Source organism: Mesoplodon mirus, assembly GCF_964341445.2.
Source record: "Mesoplodon mirus genome assembly, chromosome: 2".
NCBI lineage: Eukaryota > Metazoa > Chordata > Mammalia > Artiodactyla > Ziphiidae > Mesoplodon > Mesoplodon mirus.
In genome coordinates this window covers 4,300,799-4,323,712 of record NC_138977.1, presented here as the reverse complement: position 1 = coordinate 4,323,712, position 22,914 = coordinate 4,300,799, and the positions used below count along the sequence as shown (strand labels likewise).

Genomic DNA, 22,914 nt, shown 5'->3' with positions numbered 1-22,914 from the left:
CGAAAGAGTAGGTAGGACATTATTTCTCAAGTCCAAAAAAAGGTCAAAAGAACTTACTTAAAATGTCCGAAATGCACACTTAGATATACATCCCAAGGGGGAAAAAACATTATAGAATAAATCCTCCATAATACTTCCATAGCAACAATTATTTCCTTAGGACCAAAGTGATCTGTTCACTTTCTCAAAACCTGGAGCATCTAAGTTTACATAATTCCCCTTAAACTGAAAAATACAAGAAATTGTTTCATTTAGGTCAGCAGAATTTTGTTTCTATCATCAGCCTGAGTAAAGCACATGGCTCCAGCGCTAACGTCTTGTTTCCCAACCCACTGAGAAGATATGCTCGTAAAATAGAGATCTACTTACCAGGTTAAAGACAGTTTCTACAATATCCCTATTGGATACTTCTCCAACTTCAACCAACCCCGTCAACACGGCAAATTTCATTCTGATGCCCCTGATAGGGAGCCCTGGTTTCAGAGACAAGGCGCCCCCTTCGGCAGGGGTTTCTTCTCCTTTCCCTCCACCTCCCCCGTCATCACCTGTTGGTGGCGGGGAAGGGGCAATACTGTCTTCACTGGCCATTGCGAGTTCACGATAAAGGGCCACTCGGAGTCACTCTGGGACAGCAGTCGCTGCGCTAGTAATAAGCACACAGACGCAACGCAAAACGGAAAGGGTCACTCTTCCAAGTTGTGGAGAGACCCTAAAAGCAGTCGATGTGGAAAGTCCTTGGCGTCGCCTTCCTCCTCTTGGGGAATATTTGTCCAATCTCTCTCCCCGAGGCTGACAACAACGCCAAACCCTATTGGAAGATTAAATCAATGTTAAATAGGCTAGGTTTTGTTTTAGGGTTTTGCGGGGAGAGAAGGGTGCAGTTAGTGTCCGTCAAATAAGTTCCTCAAAGGACCCCGCTACCAGCCACCCGCTTCCCCGCGCCTTGAGGAGCGGGATTCTGAGCCAAGGCGGGTTCCAGAGGCCCGAGAACAGGTTCACTCCTCCCCCACACTGTCGCAGGTTCCAGGCGCAGGGCAACCTCTCCTCACAGGTGCACGGAAAAGGAAACTGTCGTTGGGAAAGGGGGTGGGGGTGGGGGGTCGGAGGAAAGCAGGGGTCCCCAAGCTACCCTAGAGGGAGAAAGTTCCTCCTCACCCAGACACTCCGGACTCGTCCTTGCCCCCCGTCAGGCAGCCGCGAGACGGAGGTGGCGGCTGAGATCCAGGGCAGGAAAGGGCGGGGGAAGGGGGCGGTGATGATTCTCAACGCTCGGCCCAGGGGGAGGAGTGGAGCACCTCTCGGGCACCTGAGGAGGTTCGACGGGCAGAGGAGGGGTGGTGTGTGTAGTGGCCAGAAGGGAGGGGAGTCCCGGCGGCTACGAGAAGAGAGGAGGGAGGAGAGAGAGGTCAGGGCACCTGATCGCAGCCTCCAAGTTTCCCTAGTCCGCTCCCCGGGAGTCCGCGGCTGCACAGAACTCCATGGCTTCCTGGCCCGCCCCACCCCACCCCACCCCACCCCACCCCACCCCTGCGCTCAGCCTTTGCAAAATCAGCCGCTGCCGGCACTACGGACGCCGCGGCTGAGGCTGCTGCGGGAGGTGAGGATGCTACTGCCACAGCTTGCCCCTCCACTGCTCGCGCGGCAGTCCGCGTGCCCACTGAAGCTGCTCCCCGCCGCCATGACAGCGCCGAGGGCGGCCGGGTGCGGCGTGCGCGTGCGCGAGCGCGAGCAAGAGGGAGAGAGCGGCCGGGCGGGCGCGAAGGCGGAGGCGACCGCGCGGCGGCGTGGAGGCGCGCGGGCGGCCCCGGGGGCCGGAGAGGGCGGGGGCTCCGGGCGCGGGCTTGCTGGTAGGACTGCGTGTGAGGGCTGGCGCGCTACGCAGGTAGCACCAGGTGTATCCCCGGCCCGGCCAGGAACGACCTTTATTTTCAGCAGCCGACTCTTCCCCCGCCTCCCACTCCCCGACCTGAGAAGGTGCTTTGGCGAGTGCCGAGGCGGTGATTCTGACGCTCCTTCTGTTGTTAAGTTACCGTAGGGCCTCCTGGCGCGGAAGGAACCCGCCCCACGTTGCCAAGGTGTCTTCTTGGACTCGGAGAAGGACACCTGAGGGACCGCTACGAGCTAGAGAGGTGGCAGCTCCGGAGCCAGTGGGGCTGCTGCCCTCGTTTAAGGGAGCAAAGAGTCCCCACCCCTGACAGCTTTCAGCTGCCGCCCGCCCGCCCGCCGCGCTCGGCGAAGACTCGGAAAGAGATTTCCACTGGGATTCCCTGACAGCTGCCACCTTCCTTTCGGAGCGGGGTGTGGGGCGGGGAGATCGTGTGGACGAGGAACGGGGAAGATTCCTCGCAGCTGCCGCCCCACCAAACCTCTCCCACGTTCTAAGGAAGGGAGGACTCCTGAGACAGCTGCTCCAAGCAGCGTGGAGGCGGGGTGCATTTTGCCTGTAGATCTCGGAGGGGTGTTTTTCCTCTCGGGATTTTCCAATGTGAAAGTTAGGCTCGCCTCATTCTCAGTTTAAGAGATCAATTATATTAGGATTGAAACCAGCACAGATCATCATAATCTGTGTCCTGTTCCCCCCCCGCCCCCCCGTTAACAGTATTCTTCCTGACGCATTAGTGAAAAACAACATTATAGAGGAAAGTGGCTTTTCACCCTTATGGTACTGTTTGAAGCCGTAAGGCCTTAAAACATATATAATATTTAAAATACTCGCACTTAAAAGTCAAGCGAAAGTGGGGTCAAAGTTAGGAAGTACTGTGGGAGAGTCAGAAGAAAAATTACATTGGTTTTAGGGAGGAAATAGTTTTCTAGAGAAAGGGTTATTTGAGATGGGCTTGGAAACTGAACTGGATTTTAACTAGCACATGGAAATTTGGGAGGAGGGGTGTGGCATGAGAAAAGACAAGCACAGGAGCGTCTTCTTCAGAAAAGTTTTAAAAGCTTACACCTTTTTAAAATACTAAAATGAATTCAGCTGTACCACATCTCATGGTTGCAAATGTTTAAGATTTGTTTTCTGTAAGTGGGTTTAATATTACAAAGATGAGGCAGACATTTTTCTCAAGGTCTGAAATGGTGACTTGTACATTGCCAGGCATCAACGTCTTGCCATTCCTGAAAATTTAAACACGTCAGGTTTATATTTTAAATCATTAAACGAAGAAGTCGGGAATAAGGAGAAGTGGGTGTGCCGGGAGGAGAGAGACAGCTTTCACTGCACTGAACACATCTGGAGGGAGGAAGGGAGACATTAAACAATGAAAGGCCTCTCATAGCATTTTGCTGCTTCAGATTTGGGCAAATAGTCTAACCCTGAGAATGTTAATATATCTGGCATATAAGTGCTAGTAGATATTTGTTAATAAATAAATGTCCTCCATTGAGGAGAAGCAGATGATAGTGAAATGCCCTAAACACAGTGTGGTCACAGTTATTCAGTCTAAATGACCTAGGGCTAAGGTTTATGTCTGTTATGGATTTGCCATCTCACCGTTAATGCTGTTCTACTGATGAAACAAAAGGAGATGTAAGACAATAATCCAACTGTTTTTTACAATTTTTCAGAATTATCCAACCTCCTGCTTTACTTTGCCCCTGGTTACAGTAAAACAGTTGCCAGAAATCAGAGGTTCACTGCAGAAGGAAGCATAAGGAAACTTCACTTCTAGCCAAGTCACGGTTAAAATACAATAGCTGTGGATTATTGTTTAGGTGTAAAGAATATAGCCATGGAGTGCTTCAGGTAAACTGTTCATCAGCTATTAAGCTCCTTCACGGCACAATACTTTGAACATTATAGGTACTCAATACATATTATCTGGATTGAGTTAAAACTCTAAAGTTACTTGCTTTAATTTTTCTGCCCTGAAAACCCTTGCTTGAGTCTATACAACTATTGCCAGTTAGAGGGAGGAAGATCCTGGTATAAAAGGCTACTTTAATATGGAAAGCTGGGAATTCCCTGACAGTCCAGTGGTTAGGACTCAGCGCTTTCACTGCCGGGGGCCTGGGTTCAATTCCTGGTTGGGGAACTAAGGTTCCACAAGCCATGCGGCGTGGGCAAAAATAAAAAATAAATTAATAATAATATGGAAAGCAGTTTTACCCTTTGTTTACATTTTAGTACTATTATGGAAGTTTTCTAGTCAAAAGACTTCATACGAACTATCAGCATATGATTTTATAGGACTGCCGTACTTGTATCCCTGTATCATACACTCAGCTGCTACACAAAAGAGAAGAAAAAAAGGAAAAGGGCAGTAGAGTGTTCCCGAATATGGCTGCCACCAGTGTCTGTGTCCCCAGGGTGAGCCGCAGCTGTCCCCCCCACCCCCCGCCCATCCAGGGTCTCCAAAACCAGCAGGGCACTAACCGACCTATGAGTGCTGAAGAGTTTACAGATGGATTCAAGCTTTCTGGATACCCTGACACCAGCTGTGTCACTTGGACCTTCCTCATGTCTAAGATCAACAGAAACACCAACTAAAACAATTACATGGGGCTTCCCTGGTGGCGCAGTGGTTGAGAGTCCGCCTGCCGATGCAGGGGATGCGGGTTTGTGCCCCGGTCCGGGAAGATACCACATGCCACGGAGCAGCTGGGCCCGTGAGCCATGACCGCTGAGCCTGCGCGTCCAGAGCCTGTGCTCCGCAACGGGAGAGGCCACAACAGTGAGAGGCCCACGTACCGCAAAAAAAAAATTTTTAAAAATTACATGAATTGTATACATCACATAAACATAAAAGCAAAATGTTCTAAGATGAAAGGGAAAACAGATCATCACAAGTCTTCATTAACAGAAAGAAAAAAATGTATTGGAATTCTGAGGGGGATGTACACCTAAATTTGGAGAATAAAGATGAAAAAAATTTTGTTTTAAAATGGAAAAGGAAGGAATGGGGGGGAAAATTACCTTTTATAAATCCAGACTTAAATTTTTCATCATCATCTAATTTATATATCTCTCTGACATCGCCACCTTGACAGAATTAAGGACTAAAGATTTTCATAATTTTACTTTCCTTCAGCATACATTGACATCATAATAGAGACAAAAGAAAAGAGTGGATTCAGAACAGGAAGCCTTGTGCATAACTCAAAGGAACTCAAGCAAAGAGAATGTAATTTCATGGTGAAATCAAAATGATTATTGATCTGCAAGCCTTTACCTATATGCAAAGAAAAGAAAATTTTGATAACAAAGATAGGATGGAATTTTTCTTTGTTTCTACCAGAAAGTACACCCAATCCACCCAATTGTAACTTATTGGTATTTTGCTAGGGTATAGATTAAATGATAATTTAGGGAAAAGGTACCATCTACATGATTTGCTCTGCACCTAGAGAATTTGGAGAATTCTTCAAATTCTTATTCAGCGTAGCTTATATCATAGGCTAGAAATTCATGGCCTTGGCTTGCAGCACCCTCCTCACAAGAAAGACAAACATTGCTTTTACTATTCATTAAATCTTACTAATGTTAAGTAAAACCTCGAATGTTAGTAATCTTTATCAATGGCACTTTTATTGGGCATTAGACTCTGGGAACAATTGCAATTTTAGAGGAAAAGACATTGCCCACCCTTATAGTTGGAAACTCAAATGTTTAAGATTGAAAGTTCACACGATTGTTCAATATCTAGAAGTTCAAAATGATCCACATGAAGTTAATTACATTTGGGGCATTTTAAAATATTTATTTGTTTGTTTGTTTGTTTGTTTGTTTTGGCTTCACTGGGTCTTAGTTGCGGCACACGGGATCTTTAGTTGCATCATGCAAACTCTTAGTTCCGATATGCATGCGGGATCTAGTTTCCCGACGAGGAATCAAACCCAGGCCCCCTACATTACATGGAGTCTTACTCACTGGACCACCAGGGAAGTCCTGTTTGGGGCATTTTTTTTTTTTTTTTTTTTTTTTTTTTTTTCTTTTTGCGATATGCGGGCCTCTCACTGTTGTGGCCTCTCCCGTTGCGGAGCACAGGCTCCGGATGCGCAGGCCCAGCGGCCATGGCTCACGGGCCCAGCCGCTCCGCGGCATATGGGATCCTCCCAGACCGGGGCACGAACCCGTATCCCCTGCATCGGCAGGCGGACTCTCAACCACTGCGCCACCAGGGAGGCCCTGGGGCATTTTTAAATTCTTGTTTCCCTTGTGTATGTCACACAAGGGATAAAGACTTTGAAAAGGGCAGCTCTACTTTCAGTAGGTATGCTAGCCAAGACATTTGTTTTAAGACATAAAATATTAATGAAGTATTTAGCATAGTTGACATGGACATATACTAGATTGATTGATTTGTTTTTTTTTGTTTTCCCACATCTGTTTCGTTCTTAAGTAGTGTACAAATACGTAGCCCATTTGCAGTGTTCTCTTACAATAGTAAGATAGTAACTGTCATGAGACTGCAATGAAATGTACCACCACCCCACCCCACCCCACCCCTTTGCAATCTATATAAGTGCATATCCCTAGAATGACTGTTGGCATCGTCAGCTCAACTCTGAATTCCTTGTCTAGGTGAGGTCTCTGAGAGGCCAGTGTCTCCCCTGAAAAGTGGTAGGTTGCCATTTCAGTCCCCAAGATTACAAGTGGTGATTCAAATAGGAAATGAGACCACCAGGAGATTAACTTCAAGCAGACGGGAGAGGAAATTACTTTTTCCAGCCCTTATTCTCTTAGGTTTGAACTTTGAATTGCTTGCTAGTACTCCAAAAGGAGAAAGGTGACTTCTGTCATGTAGAAACATGCTTAGAGTATTCCTTCTTGGAACCCAAACCACATGGAGAAGCTGTGTGGAGAACAATCAAGGCCTTCAATCAACATCCCCAGCTGAGTTCCCAGCCGACAAGCAGCACCAGCTGCCCGCTACAAGAGCGAGTGATCATGGATATTCCAGCTGGGTTGAGCCTTCAGAAGACTGCAGCCCTGCCACATGGTATAGAGTTGCACTGTTGGGTCCAGTTAACCCACACAGAAATTGTAAGAGGTTATAAATACTTGTTGATTTAAGCCACTGGATTTTGGGATTGTTTGTTATACAGCGATAGGTAGAAAACTAAAATATCAGGTATGGCACTTCCCTGGTGGTTCAGTGGTTAAGAATCTGCCTTCCAATTTCAGGGGATGCGGGTTCGATCCCTGGTCAGGGAACTGAGATTCCCACGTGCCTCGGGGCAACTAGGCCCATGTGCTGCAACTGCAGAGCCCGTGTGCTCTGGATCCACAACTAGAGAGAAGCCTGCTCGCCACAACGAAAGATCCTGCATGCAGCAATGAAGATCTCATGTGCCTAAATAAATAAATATTTTAAAAATAAAATAAAATATCAGGTAAAACAGATTATTTAGCTTTGGATTACTCTCCCTAACCATATTAGTTTTGTTGATCCAGAGTATAAACTTTAAAAAATATTCTAGCCTGGTCACAGCTATGCTATAATTTAGAGTCCCCATAATTGGGCCTGTATGTTAAAGAAGGTGGTAGCAGTGGTACATGCCAGAGATGCACAAGGGAAAGGGGGATTCTGTGTGATCACATTTTGGGTTATAAAGTTCACAAGAAATTTTCCAGGGAGATTTTCTCTTTATTGCTAACTGAGAAGACCTACGTTTAATTTGATTAAAGAAAGCACCCATTTCCTTACAGACACTACAAATTATTTTCTCTGCTGAGAAATGTTACAGCCACTATGGGTAATCTACCTATACTAAAAATACAGGAATAAAGTGTTCAATTCTACTAATAATCAAAGAAATGTAAATTAAAATAATATTGAGATGACATGGTTTACCTCTCTCATTGCAAATATTTATAGTATTCAGTGTTGGCAAAGGAGAAATGTGCACTCATTAATATTTACTGCAAACATATAACATCACTAAGAATCAGTTTAGCACTATACTGCTCTTCCACTCTTAAGAATGTATCCTAGGGGACTTCCCTGGTGGCACAGTGGTTAAGAATCTGCCTGCCAATGTAGGGGGCACGAGTTCAAGCCCTGGTCTGGGAAGATCCCACATGCCACGGAGCAACCAAGCATGTGTGCCACAACTACTGAGCCCACGTGCCACAACTACTGAGCCTGCACTCTAGAGCCCACGAGCCATAACTATTGAGCCCACATGCCACAACTACTGAAGCCCATGCACCTAGAGCCCATGCTTCACAACAAGAGAAGCCACCGCAATGAGTAGCCCCGGTCACCGCAACTAGAGAAAGCCCACGCGCAGCAAGGAAGACCCAATGCAGCCAAAAATAAATAAATAAATTTATGAGGAAAAAAAAAGATGATGTGGTATATATATACAATAGAATATTACCCAGCCATAAAAAAGAATGAAATATTGCAATTTGCAGCAACATGGATAACCAAGAGATTACCATACTGAGTAAAGTAAGTCAGACAGAGAAAGACAAATATTATATGATATTACTTATATGTGGAATCTAAAAAACAATACAAATGAACTTACTACGAAATAGAAACAGACTCACAGACATAGAAAACAAACTTACGGTTACCGAAGAGGAAGGGAGGGATAAATTAGGGGTATGCGATTAACAGATACACACTACTCTATATAAAATAAGCAACAAGGTCCTATAAAACACAGGGAAATATATTCAATATCTTGCAACAATCTGTAGTGGAAAAAAAAGTATACATATATATATAACTGAATCACATTGCTGTACACCTGAAACTAACACAATATTGTAAATCAACTATACTTCAATTTAAAAAGAAAAGGAAAAAGAAAAGTTTCCAGTCTGGTCGGACATTTTAACCTTAGAGGCCAATTTAATCCAATTGTCACTCTTAAATAATTAGATTTTTCTTCTGGATAGAGCTATAGAGCAGTAAAAAAGGTTGTTCTGTTAATACATATATTGAAAAGCACATCCTACCACCCCCATTTGGATCACACCCTCTTTACAGATACTCTTTAAATATGAGCAACTAAGTGTGGGAAACTCTCATCCCATGAAGTTAAATAGTATTGTGATTGTTTTAAAAAATCATTATAGTTTTTATTATCCTGCACAAAGGGGAAAATGGAGTTGAACCTGTGCTTACACAATAGGCTGCAGAAGGGAAAATGAATAGATTATGCTCCATTCCTGGCTTTATTATGAATGAAAATTATGTTAGCATAACCAAGACCCCATGCCTAAGTTATAATTGTTACATGAAAATGATGAGTGTGGGACAGTAGGCAGATTGTTAGTGGGAAGTTGACTAAAAATGAAGCTATGGAGGCAGAGGGGACCACAATAAACCAGGCTAAGGATTGGATTCTACCCTGAAGGCAACTTGCTGCATTCAGGAGATTTCAAAGTATAAAGTGATAGGATTTCATTAGACTCTTAGAAAATCACTAGCAGCTACCCAACCCTGATACATATTTGGGTGGAATCATCCATTTTATAGTATTGGTGGAATGCAGTGTTTATATTACTTTACAATAATTTGCATTTATAAAGGTGCACAATTGTGTGGAATAATGAGATGATTAACATATTCATTGTAGGAAGGTGCTTAGTTTTAGGACTTTTCCTCAAAATGTTGAGAAGCTGAAAATAAAGTAAAAATGTCTTATCTCCCCATAGGTAGATATTGCACTATCTTTAGTGAGGAGCTCAGAAGTTTATAAATATTATTTAGCTGTCAATCATCAGGAAAATGCAAATCGAAACCACATTGAGCTATCACCTCCCACTTGTTAAAATGGTTATCATCAAGAAGACAATAGATAACAAGTGTTGCAATGGTGTGGAGAAAAGAGAACCCTTGTACACTCTTGGTGAGAATGTAAATTTGTTCAACCGCTATGGAAAACAGTATGGAGAGGTTCCTCAAAAAATTAAAAATAGACCTACCATATGATCCAGTAATTCTACTTCTGAGCATGTATCCAAAGGAAATGAAAGCAGGATATCAAAAATATATCTGTACTCCCATATGGCAACATTACTCACAATGGCCAAGATATGGAAACAACCTATGTGTCGATCAATGGATGAATGGATAAAGAAGATGTGGTATATATATACAATGGAATACTACTCAGACAAGAGAAAGAAGGAAATCCTGCCATGTGTGATAATATGGATGGACCATAAGGGGATTATGCTAAGTGAAATAAATCAATAAGAGAAAGACAAATAATAAGATATCACTTACATGTGGAATCTAATAAAAAAGCAAAACTCATAAAAACAGAGTAGAATGGTGATTACCAGAGGCTGGGGGGAGGGAGAATTGGGGAGATGTTGTCTGAGGGTACAGACAACTAGTAGAAAAATAAGTCCTAGAGATCTAATGCACGGCATAGTGATTATAGTCAACAATGCTGTATTATGAACTTCAAAATTGCTAAGAGACTAGATCTTAATTGTTCCCACCACAAAAGAGAAATAATAATTATGTGATGTGATAGAGGTGTTAGCTAACACTACGGTGGTAATCACATTGCAATATATAAATTATCAAATCAACATGTACACCTTAAACTTACATGATGTTGTATATCAATTATATCTCAATTTTTAAAACAACTTCCTGGAGAAGGGAACGCCTTGAGTCTAGAAGGACAAAGAATATAGTGTGACTTGAGAAAAGGAGAAAAAGGTGTTCAAACCAAGACAGCAAGGTGTATCAAGACCTAAAGGTGAGAAACAGCATTGGTTCCAGGCCCTGTGGGACCACACAGGGGTGAGGTCCAGTGAATAGTTGCACCTGGAGTTGGAGATAGAAATGTGACATCTTCCACCAAGATGAGAAAGATCATCAGAAAGAGTGTGTAAAATGAGGAGGAAAACAATTACAGACTGTGGTAGACAACAGAATCTCCCATAAAAATGTTCACATCCTAATCCCTGGAACCATGTGAATATATTAATTCACATGGAAAAAGAACTTTACAGATGATTAAAGATCTTGAGATGGGAGATCATCCTGCATTAAATAGGTCAGCCCAATGTAATAACAAGGGTCCCTATAAGTGAAAGAGAGAGGCAGGAGCATAGAGTCAGTGAGAGATTTGCAGATGCTACACTGATGGTTTTGAAGATAAAGGAGGAGGCCACAGGCCAAGGAATTCAGACAACCACTAGAAGCTGGAAAAGGTAACAAAACAGATTTTTACCTGCAGTCCTCAGAAGGAATGCAATGCTGCCAATGCCTTGATTTTAGCCCAGTTGAAACCCATTTTGGAATTCTGACCTTAAAAAAGGAAAATATAGTGCCACCTTTTTCACACACGCAGTTAACCTCAAATATAGAATGTGACATTTTGAAACCATAATTGCCTAATTCTGTGGGTCCTAACATTAGCCATTCTCTAGAATCACCTGGAACCTTTTATTAATCCCAATTCCCAGACCAATTAAATCAGAATCTTGAGTAAGACCCAGGCATCAATATTTTTTACAGCTTCCCAAGTAATTACAATGCAGGGCCTAGGTTTACAACCACTGAACTAATATTTACTTGATTTCAATACTCCTTAGATGACATATATATATGTTTAATGTTAATTAAAAGTAACGTATAATAATTTTAGTGTCACTCAGATTATTGGAAGCAACCTAGAATGTCCCTAAATCTGGGCAATCTGCACTATGTATTTCTATTCCAAAAGCAACAGTCTTCTAAATCAGAAGGGAAAACAATCCAGAGTTCTGTGTAAAAAGACAATAACAAACAGTTGCTAGATTTCATGTTAAAGGCAAGACAAGTGTAGGGTCAACTTCAAAATAGTTTATTTCTAAAGCAAAATGTAGTAAGAAATTAGCATTTAGGAAAATGTATTCAGTACTTTAATTTCCAGGATCTAAATGAGATTACTGAAAGTTCTGTGGTCAACAGCTATGGAAGAAAGAACTGAGGAAAAATATTTTATGTTGTAAAGTAAAATTAGAAAGTCTTTATTTCTCTGCTAAATCCAATTTCTTTTAACGGAAAGTTGTTAGTTTAACATTTATGTCTTTAAGCTTTAGAAAAACAAAATGTATTTTACTTATGTCATTTTAACCAGTTGAGAAAAATCTCATACAGAAAGTAACACAAAGCAGTACTGAGCTAGTTCTAGTTCCATGAGTCATAGTCGTAGAAGCTTAAATGGCAAAAAAAAACATATTGAATTGAAGTCCTGGAAAAATGAGGTAAGACGAACTTAAGCGGAAACAAGTATGGTAAGCCACCCCCAGATTATAATACACATTTGTGTCAGCCTTCTGTTTTGTTCCTTACAGATGGATGCGAATTAAGAATAGAACATAATTTTCCTTTTTTTTAATTCTCCCTCTACCATTGTTAACCAAGGTGGTGGAGTATAAAGTGAACAGAAAAACTGAGCAAATAAATTTTGTTGTTTTTTTCCTTAGGTTCCAAAATATTTGACTGCTAAGAAACCAAAGTGAATTCGCTTTTTTTTTGGGGGGGGGTACTATTAAATTAATTCTGAATTATGATAATTCAGTCAAACTAGGTAAATTTTACCTTTTCACTAGGAAGAATGAAAGAAGACCAGAGCTACATCTTCTGAGTTTTCAGTTCCAAATCCAGAGATTATTAGTATGACAGGCTGTGCATGAAGAATGTATGGTGGCCAAGAGTAAAAGCAAAGAGACCACTTAGGATGACACTTAAATAGCCCACGCAAGATGGAGGCAGAAAGGGGAAAGGAAAGGATTCAAGATATATTTTGAAAATAGAACCAACAGGATTTGCTGATGTATTGGATGTATGTGGGCAAAGATGAGGAAAAGGGAGCAATGAAAGATGGCTTCTACTTTTTGACTTGAGCAGTTGGTGGATATGCTATTGACTGAGGTGTAGGGTGACTGGTATTGGGCTGAGGGAAGAGATGGCAGCGAAATCAAGGACTTGCTTCACTCGCTTGTTACTGGCATGGGTCCTGAAGGCATTTTAATTTTTTTTTTCCTCTGAGTAGATGGTGAAGAGGAGACCGAAGGTCAAGCCTGGGACTCTTTGAAATGTAAAGGGAGGTGAGGAGAAGAGAAGAAAGTAGCAAAGGAGATTGAGAAAGGGAAGGCCAATAGGAGTGGGGTGTCACGGAAGCCAAGAGAGGAAAGCAATTCAAGAAGGAGGAAGATGATCAGGGTATGATTGTGCTTACTCATGACCCTGGTTAATATGATATCGGCTAGTGGAAAATTATGAGACATATCTGCACTGGTGGCTGCACCTGTGAAAGAATGTGCTTTTGTGTCACAGCTACATTCATATGTTCAGTTCTCCCCACCCTTGGCTCCCCACCAAATTTCATTACCTGTCACAAAACTGATGATTGATTGATTATTCCTCTTCCTATATTTCTCTCTCCTACTTTAAATAACATTGAAGGGTCTTACATACTTAAAAAAGTAATGCATGTGCAGAAAAGAGAAAAAAAGAAAGAAAAAACAAAGAAAACAAAAAAGTAATGCATGTTAATTTTAAACAGTTTGGAAAATGTAGAAAATTTCAAAAATGAAGAAAAAAACTACACCCATAATTACAACACCCACACATCTCTGACACTTGGTGTATATATGTAGTCCCATAAATAAATGGTCATTAAAAACTTGAGATCAGGTGAAACATACTGCTTGTAGCCTGCTTTCTTTCACCTAGAAATATATCATTAACATTTTCTTTGTCCCTAGTCTTTTAAATGTGACCTTAAAAATAACTATATTATTACATTATTAACTAGACCATAATTTAACCAACCTTCTATTGTTTAAATTCAAGTTGTTTCCAGTGTTTTGCTATTACAAACATAGTGAAACTGTGCACTAGTTAAGAGCATAGGCTTTGACACTGAACACGTCTGGCTTAAAGTCTACTTCCATGGCTTAGTGGCTGTGTACTCTTGAGAAATTATTGAACAAATTATCGAAGTTTCAGTTTCCTGATCTATAAAAGGACTATAATAATAGTACCTACTGTAAGGATTACAGGTAAAGTACTTAGCATGGTACCCTAAAAGTAATTACTGCTCAATAAATGTAAGCCATTATAACAATAATTAAAGCATATGTTGTTAAATGACTGTATTTATAATTTTTTGAAAAAAAAAATTTAAACACTTTTCTCATCAGTATAGCTATTTACTGTTCTGTTTACCAGCTAGTCTGATTGCCATTTGGGCCCTGCGTATAACCTTTGATTCAGTCTCAAATTTCATTAGTTTCTTGGACCCAAAGAGGTAACTCTCATTTTTCTTTCTTTCTTTTTTTATTGAGTGTTGTCTGAAGGTTACTGACAGCGGTGGCTAAATTAGTCATGCTGCGAATTTACCTCCAAAATTTAGTTAGCACATCAGCAAAGAGGTAGCTCTTGGTTTTTCTTTGCTCACTCAGACCATTAGGAATCCGTATATCCAAACTATTTAATTGATTTTTTTCTGAAAATTCCAAATCACAAATCACATAAACAGCATTAATCTGTTAAAATATGTCAAAAAGAATCTAGGACTAAACACGACAAACGGGTACAAACTCCTGCTCTGCCCACCGCATAGTTCCTCTCCACCACTTTTTTGTAGCGAGTGAAAGAAGAGAAGGCTGAGCAAAGTTCACAGGCACTGAGGAGGAATGGAGTTCCTGAATTCCGTTCTGCCTAAAACAAGAGCCCCTTCATCCTACACTTGCCTCTGGCACATCCCCAGCTGCTCACAGACTACAAACTGCACCAGGTTTCTAACCTTAACAGATCCTTTTGCTCCTTTGTCAAGAGAGAATTATTCTGACTTCCTTTGTAGTAAGCTGAGTTCTCACTCACCTCTTGGTCACTTTTTTTTTTTAATCACTGAAAATTCTTCAGGGTTCCTACATGTGAACTATTTGAATCAAAACTTTTGGATAGCTTTTTTGGACAAAAGCAGGAGCAACCAGACACCCTTCCTACTCCACCGCCACCCCCTTGGAAAAAAACTCTGTTTTGTGGATTGTGGGTTGTCTACTGTGATCTCTTCCTGCTGGGCTCCTAGCGTGCCAACTAGAAAAATACAGGTACTATGTTTACACAGCCTTCATTTCTATTTACAAAATCTCTCTGTGGAGTTGCGAAGTTGGTTTTTTTTTCTTTCTTTTCCTTTTTTTCATGGCTGAACCTGTTGATCCAACTGTAACCATCAGCCAGTGAACACTAAGGTCTGAAGCCAGTTTCTGATGGGCGAAGTGGGAGGGGTACCCATCAAACTGGTTTGACTGCCTGAAGATAGCTGGTTACCCCAGTTTTAGCAAAAAATGGAACATACAAAATAACCTCAGCCTTTGGACTTCCCAATGTGGAAATTGAATTTGAGGGCTGTGAACAACTACCAATACACTTTTTTAAAACTATTTTAGGACTGCCATGTAGACAGAGCTCTAGAGAGCTGCATTGTTCTTACCATCAGCACAGACTCTATTATACCCTCTTGGATTGAAAGAGTTAGGTCCCCAACTACCTAACCAATTGCTGGGCCACTCTGACAAAGAAGAAAATGAGTCTCCTGGGTTAAATGAAAGCTACTGAATCTGGGGGCCCCTGACTCCATTCAGTTTAAGTGCTGGCATTTAGCTTCCTGATTTAGTAGAAATCAAAAGAAGGAGTATCCTTAAATAAATATTCTCACTCTCGTTCCCTAAAGAATTCATTTCAAATAATGAGGAAAAGAGAGTTTAATTTTATTTGGGGCCCATTTTGTGTATTCTTATATAATTCCTCTGAGTCTCATTTTCTTTATCTGTTAAACAGGGCTAATAATACCTATAAATAGGATTATTCCAAAGATCAAGTGAGGAAAGGATTACCACTAGATCTAGTAATCACTTTTAAAAGAAAGTTTTAACATTTATAACATAATAAACAAATAATTGGAAAACCAATTTTTCTTTGAGAATCACACAAACTTTATAACTTAGTTTCTTTCTTAACCAATGGAGCATGAGCAATAAACACCCTCGTCCTTGGGAAGATATGAACAATTCTTAGCTTCAAGGTCACTTTTAACCGCCCCTTCTTTTCACATCCACAGAACGCTGCTTATGCTTTGTTTTCTTTTTTGCGGTACGCGGGCCTCTCACTGCCGCGGCCTCTCCCGCTGCAGAGCACAGGCTCCGGACGCGCAGGCCCAGCGGCCACGGCCCACGGGCCCAGCTGCTCCGCGGCACGTGGGATCCTCCCGGATCGGGGCACGAACCCGCATCCCCTGCATCGGCAGGCGGACTCTCAACCACTGCATCACCAGGGAAGCCCCGCTGCTTATGCTTATCAAGCCTCACCTTTTTCTGTCTGAGTTTTAATTACTTGTTTACCAACCTCTTTCCTCCACAAGATTGAACACTCTTTGAGTCTTTTCCCCCTTACAACATCTGGCATGGTGTCTTGGATGTAGTACATTTTCCATAAAAGTCTGTGTTGAAATGAAAGAAGTTGAACATAGAACCTGTTGTAGGACCTGTTTCCCATTGACAGTCATATCCTGATTGGATCCCTTTTTGCTCTCTGTCAATGGAAAATGGACCAGAGGAGGGAGTACAGCTACCATCAGAATGAGTTGGAGAGGGAAAGGGCTTCAAGAAGGAAGGAATATTATGGGCTTCCCTGGTGGCGCAGTGGTTAAGAATCCACCTGCCAATGCAGGGAATACAGGTTCGAGCCCTGGTCTGGGAAGATCCCACATGCTGCAGAGCAACTAAGCCCGTATGCCACAACTACTGAGCCTGTACTCTAGAGCCTGCGAGCCACAACTACTGAGCCCACGTGCCACAACTGCTGAAGCCCGCGTGTCTAGAGCCCATGCTCCGCAACAAGCCACCGCAATGAGAAGCCCGCGCACCGCGAAGAAGAGTAGCCCCTGCTCGGCACAACTAGAGAAAGCCCACGCACAGCAACGAAGACCCAACACAGCCGAAAATGAAAGAAAGGAAGGAAGGAAGGAAGAAAGAAAGAAAGGAGGTTAAATTGTTAAATGCAGATAGGTAGGGAAGGATGAGGGCTGATCAAAGTCCATTGGTTTTCCTGGCAGTTAGGGGTGATCTTCAATAGAACTGGAACTGCCTCAGTTAAATGATAAGGAAAAGTCAGATTACTGTAGGCTTGAAAGTGAGTGGGTGGCGATAAATGGCTGGAAGACAGTATAGACCCTATTTCTGCTTCAGGGCTGAGCTCCAATCCAGCATGACACATCTTTGACCTCCACAAGTCTACTCTCCAGCAAAGCCAGCCGTATTACAGCTTCCTCTTTACACATAGTGATTTTCTACCTGCAGGATTTTGTTCTAGGTCTTCCCATATGACCTGAGTGTCCAGTGTCAAGTACTCTGAAACTCAGAGATCTTTCCTCAATTGCTCTAGCTTAATATGTTCTGTTTTACTCTGAAGTCGGTAACATGTAAGCTTTCTGATGGCATTTAACACATTCGGCCTAGTATTAGAGTTAGGTAAATGTATCCTTTATTAGTCTGTAAGGGATAAATAGACTTTAACTAAAACTTCTTTTCATATTAAGATACTACCTATCCATATTAGATACTACCTAATGGGTGTATATAATTGTGTAGATCCAGACAAGGAATTTTAAGTCAGAAAAATAAAATCAAGAGATTTTAGAGTTTCAATTTAATCCAACAAGCATGTACTGAATATCCTTTGTTTGCAAAACACTGTGCCCTCAAGGAGTTTAAGATCTAATGCATTAGTCAGCAAACTTTTTTTTAATAAATAGTCAGTAAATATCTTAGACTTTGCAGACCATATGGTCTGTTTCAACGATTCAACTCTGCCCCTGTAGTGAGAAAGCAACTATAGATACTACCTAAACCAATGAGAGTGGCTATGTTCCAATAAAACTTTATTTATGAACCCTGAAATTTGGATTTCATAGAATTTTCGTATGTCATGATACATTATACTTCTTTTGATTTTTTTAAATTATCTAAAGATGTAAAAACCATTTTTTGCTTGTGGGCCATACAAAAACAGATGGCAAACAAGATTTGGCCTGTGGGCCATGGTTTCCTGACCCCTGATCCAATGAATAAAGAGAGCCAAAACAAACAAACAAACAAAAAATCCCTGTTCCATGAAATTTATACCCTAACAAATAAGTAATATACAACCATTTACAGACTGTAAGTAAATTCAGTGAAGAACATAGAGTGACATGACAAAGAGTAGTTGGGTAGATGGGAGGGCTATTTTTGGAGACTGTGTTCAGAAGAAACTTCTCTTCAGAGTGTCATTTCAGTTGAGACCCTCAAGATGAGCCAGCAGTGTTAAATGCCAGTAGAAAAAGGATTCCAGGATTCCAGGTTAAGGAAAAATCAATTGCAAAGGCAAATGTGTCAAGAAATAAATTGGAGAGGTGCAGGCAAGAGCCACATTACACAAAGCTATACGCCATTGTTAAGGGTTTGGATTTTATTTAAAAATCCAGTGAGAGATGTCTGCACAACTTTATGAGTTGTACACTTTAAAAAGTGAATTTTATGATATGTGAATTATCTCCCAATAAAAAATTATTTAATTGAAATAAAAATAAATTTTAAAAATAAATAAATAAAAATAAATTGCATGAGAATCCAGTGAAGGTTTTAAGTAGGAACATGACATGACCTAATTTGGCTTTAAAAAGTTCCCTCTGGCTGACTGCAGCTTTCTTTCTTTCTTTTTTTTTTTTTCAGCTTTCTTAAGTCACATATCCTTACTGCCTTGCATTAAGGCTCCAAATGGGTCTGATCTTCCTAGTAATCTGTAAATACTGGAGTCATGGGATCAGTGTCCAATTTATCTTTATATTCTTCAGATTGTCAAGCCCAGCGCCTGACTCATGTTTTATGTTTAGAAAATACTTGCTAAATGCAATGATTAATAAAGGAAAAGCCAAATCTCAATGATAAACATATTCTTCATGTTTTACATAATTTACACTTTCAGAATCAAGAAATCAGTGTCCAAATATATATTCAATATGGTTTATAGTCAATTTCAAATATCATTGATATAAACATTCCAAGACAGTTCCATCCAGTCATGGGATTGTTTATAATATCTGATTTTATTTTTGTATATTTTGTACATTTTTCAAGTTTCCTACAAATGAACTTGTAATACTTTTATAATCAGAACAAGTGACTCTTTTAAGCCCTTGAAATGTTCATCTCTTCTAAACTATACATAAAAGTGAATAAAAAACATTAAGATCATTAATTAAAAAAAACAATTACACGTAATCTAAGAATGATTCTTGCCCCATTCTCTGCAGGACTCTTCCTCACTCAGCTGAGGCCACTCACTTATTTGTTTATTTATCAATAAAATAGCATAGTCACACAACTCCAGAGGTACCCATTCACATAGAGTGCAGTGAAATGAACATTGTGAGTTGTTAATACTTAGGCACTAAGCAGGTACTGGGGCAAGCAGTTTTTTCTTTCTTTTTTTTTTTTTTTTTTTTGCGGTACACGGGCCTCTCACTGTTGTGGCCTCACCCATCGCGGAGCACAGGCTCCGGACGCGCAGGCTCAGCGGCCATGGCTCACGGGCCCAGCCGCTCTGCGGCATGTGGGATCCTCCCTGACCGGGGCAGGAACCCGTGTCCCCTGCATCTGCAGGCGGACTCTCAACCACTGCGCCACCAGGGAAGCCCCTGGGGTAAGCAGTTTTAAGCTCTGGAGGTAAAAGAGTAAACAAGGCAGTTCTCACATTGTGTTATAATTAGAAGTGTAGTTATCTGTCTCCCCCAGTGCGATGTAAACCCTGGAGGCCAGGAATCATGCAGACTTTGGTAAATCAGATTTCTGAAGGAGGTGATCACTAAGGAGTTTACCAAGCAGAGAAGAGATGGAGTCAAGGAAGAGGATTCCCATCAGAAAAAAACAAATAGTAAGTGGGAAGGCAAGAGAGGATTGTGTTTAAATTCTGTTTGGCTGGGAAAGACAGGAGGAGTTAGGGAGTGGAGAGAAACCAGTCCTGGTGGGATTTATGAGTCACAAGAAAGAATTTAGACTTAATCCTAAAGGCCAGGAGAACAAATGAAGAGTTTTAAGGAAAGGAATGGCTTTATCAGATTTGTGCATTCCCAAACCAGACACTGGATTAGAGGCAGGATCTGACTGAAGGCAGGGAAACTTGTTTAGAAGACATAGCCTAAAACCAGGGGTTCATTACCTGGGGTCTACAGTAAGTTGAAGTTGGATAGGAAAAAAAAAAAAATCTTTATTTTTACTGATCATTCATTGAAATTTAGGAATTCCTCCAGTTATAAATGTGGGCAATAAACCACAGTACTATTAAATGTGTGACTTTTCAACCAACAGAAATCAGATATTTTCACAATACAATCCAGTTATTGCAGATATCACAGATGTTATTTATCCTCATTGCTACTGTGAAATTATAGCAGTTATTACACCCACTAGTGGAACTTATTATTAATGGATTAATAAAAAAATTAAAATGTTGCACTTGTATTTTAGGTATTCTGATAACTTCACTGTAAGTGAATAGTTTCCTACTTTATACATTTTAAAATATTACTCTCGGGACTTCCCTGGTAGCACAGTGGTTAAGAATCCACCTGCCAATGCAGCGGACACGGGTTCGAGCCCTGTTTCGGGAAGATCTCACATGCCGTGGAGCAACTAAGCCCGTGAACCACAACTACTGAGCCTGCGTGCCACAACTACTGAAGCCCACGTGCCAGAAGCCACTACAATGAGAAGCCCATGCACCACAAAGAAGAATGACCCCTGCTCTCTTCAACTAGAGAAAGCCTGCACACAGCAACGAAGACCCAACGCAGCCAAAAATAAATAAATAAATATTTTAAAAAAGAAAAATATTAATCTTGAGAAGTGTTCATTGGCTTTTCCAGATGGACAAAGTGAGCTGTGGGACAAAAAACGGTTTCAAATCGCTGCTCAGGCTCTAGTTCTACTGAAACACCTGTGACTCTAAAGCACCAGGCTCCTCTCCCTGACCTTGACCCACTTGTCCAACCTCTTCTGCTTTAAAAGCTTGTTCTTCTCTCCACCCTCAGACTAACTCCCTTCAGGCCTCACCTCAGGATTCCCTACACCTACCCTACCTCCCCACTCAGGTGTCCTTTCTATATAGTCTCATGACAGCCTGTTTTTACCCCAAACATATCCCTTACCACATGGACCCAGCATCCCACAATTTAACACTTAAGATTTTATATATCACAAGTGGCCATGAATCTCCAGGACAAGTAGTAATTTGTCAGTCTGCTGAGGCATGAAATAGGATTGCTACAGCTGAGGAGTCGCTGAGCCAGTCAGCAGCCTGACCATCCAGGGTCCACATTGCTACATGATGCTATTTAATGTGCACAACAAAGCTCTAAGTGAAGTCATATTATTCTCGTTTTATAGATAAAGAGTTTGATGAAATCACAAATTAGAGTAAAATTAGAGGATCTGGAGATTTTCAAAGGTCTTCAGTCCATTTTAGACTATTTTTTCTGACTCGACATAGGAGGTGAGCTCCCTGAAGGCAAGAAATTTGTCTTTAATCTTGGCACCCCCAGGGCACATACTGGGCCTGACAATAGTAGGTGCTCAATAAATGGCTTCCTGATTAATGAAATTCCTAAGAATTCTGCCTTCCCTCACAAAAAGGGAATTTCCTGGAGGTCACGGCCTCCATCTCCATCCCACTGAATTCCCAGCTTCTAGAAAAAGTACCTGTCTCATAAAAATTAAAAGTATTTATTAATTGACTGTCTAATTTGTGTATGACACCTGACATACATTTTATTTTATTGAGGGTTTTCTATAAATATCTTTGAACATCAAAATAAGGTACAAAAGGGCTTCTCTGGTGGCGCAGTGGTTGAGAGTCCGCCTGCCGATGCAGGGGAGACGGGTTCGTGCACCAGTGCGGGAAGATCCCACATGCCGCGGAGCGGCTGGGCCCGTGAGCCATGGCCGCTGAGCCTGCGCATCCGGAGCCTGTGCTCCGCAACGGGATAGGCCACAACAGTGAGAGGCCCGCGTACCGCAAAAAAAAAAAAAAATAAGGTACAAAAATATAAATAAGACCAATTTTATAGATAATTAGTAATGCTTCTAAGTTTTCAACTTTTCTGTTCTTTGGAATAACTTGTACATCAGTCTCCTGGATTATTACAGGAAGCTTTTACTTATAAAATACTAGGAGGGAAATTTTGCTTTGTTTTGGCTATTGATCATCAGTACACATGCGGCTGGTACACACAGGGTACTTTGTGTTGTTACTGCTGTGGTTGTGAGACCAAGGTACCACTTTATTAGATGAGTCAATTCACACAATATGAGCATCCATATAATTATAATTGTAAACAAATTTTTTACAACAAGGATGGACCAATTTTCAGATCTCCAAATCAGAGTCAACTGTACATTTACACAGAATTGTCTTTGCATGAAGCCCAAAAGGGAACAGCATAAAAATGAGTGTCTCTGTAGCCCCTTTATTTCTGCTGATCAGTGGTTTGTTAGAAAAGAGCTGCAGGTTTGTTACCTAAGGTCTGAGACAGTAGAAGAGTCAAAGGTGTTGCGAATTCACTGTAAACCGCTTCACTCCTGAACATCAGCTAATTCTGGAGGAAGTGGAGTCTTAGGATACTTATTCTCAAAGTGCTGCTTGAAGGTCTTAGGGTCTGGCATTTCTGTCCTACAAACAGTGCAGGTATATACTAGGGCACCTTTGGCAGCAGCCTTTTGGTCATGTCCTTGCTTCTTTTGTCCAGCTTGCTTTTTGGCATTTTTCTGCTGAGACTGAATCTTCTGAGGCCAAGAGCCATATCTTCCTGCCTTGGCCTCCTCCCCACCCTCAACTGCTCGCGTGCCTGTGCCTCTGCCGGTCGAGCCAAGTGTACTTTTACATAATCATATTTTTCCTTAGG

At 41.4% G+C, this 22,914-nt stretch overlaps 1 protein-coding gene across 3 annotated transcripts in view; it reads right to left on the bottom strand.

Moving 5' to 3' along the window:
- The window catches only part of LRBA (LPS responsive beige-like anchor protein), an 826,328-nt gene that overhangs the window by 773,163 nt on the left and 30,251 nt on the right, over positions 1 to 22,914 (bottom strand). Inside the window, exons 1-2 of one of the 3 annotated variants that reach the window (XM_082611155.1) lie at positions 1,156 to 1,717; positions 370 to 808 (exon numbers count right to left, since the gene is read on the bottom strand). In XM_082611155.1, the coding sequence (XP_082467281.1) occupies positions 370 to 588 (219 nt within the window). In that variant the 5' untranslated portion in view covers positions 589 to 808; positions 1,156 to 1,717. Of the gene's footprint in view, positions 1 to 369; positions 809 to 1,155; positions 1,718 to 22,914 lie in introns of those variants that run through there. The other 2 variants (XM_082611156.1, XM_082611157.1) reach the window with 2 other exon arrangements.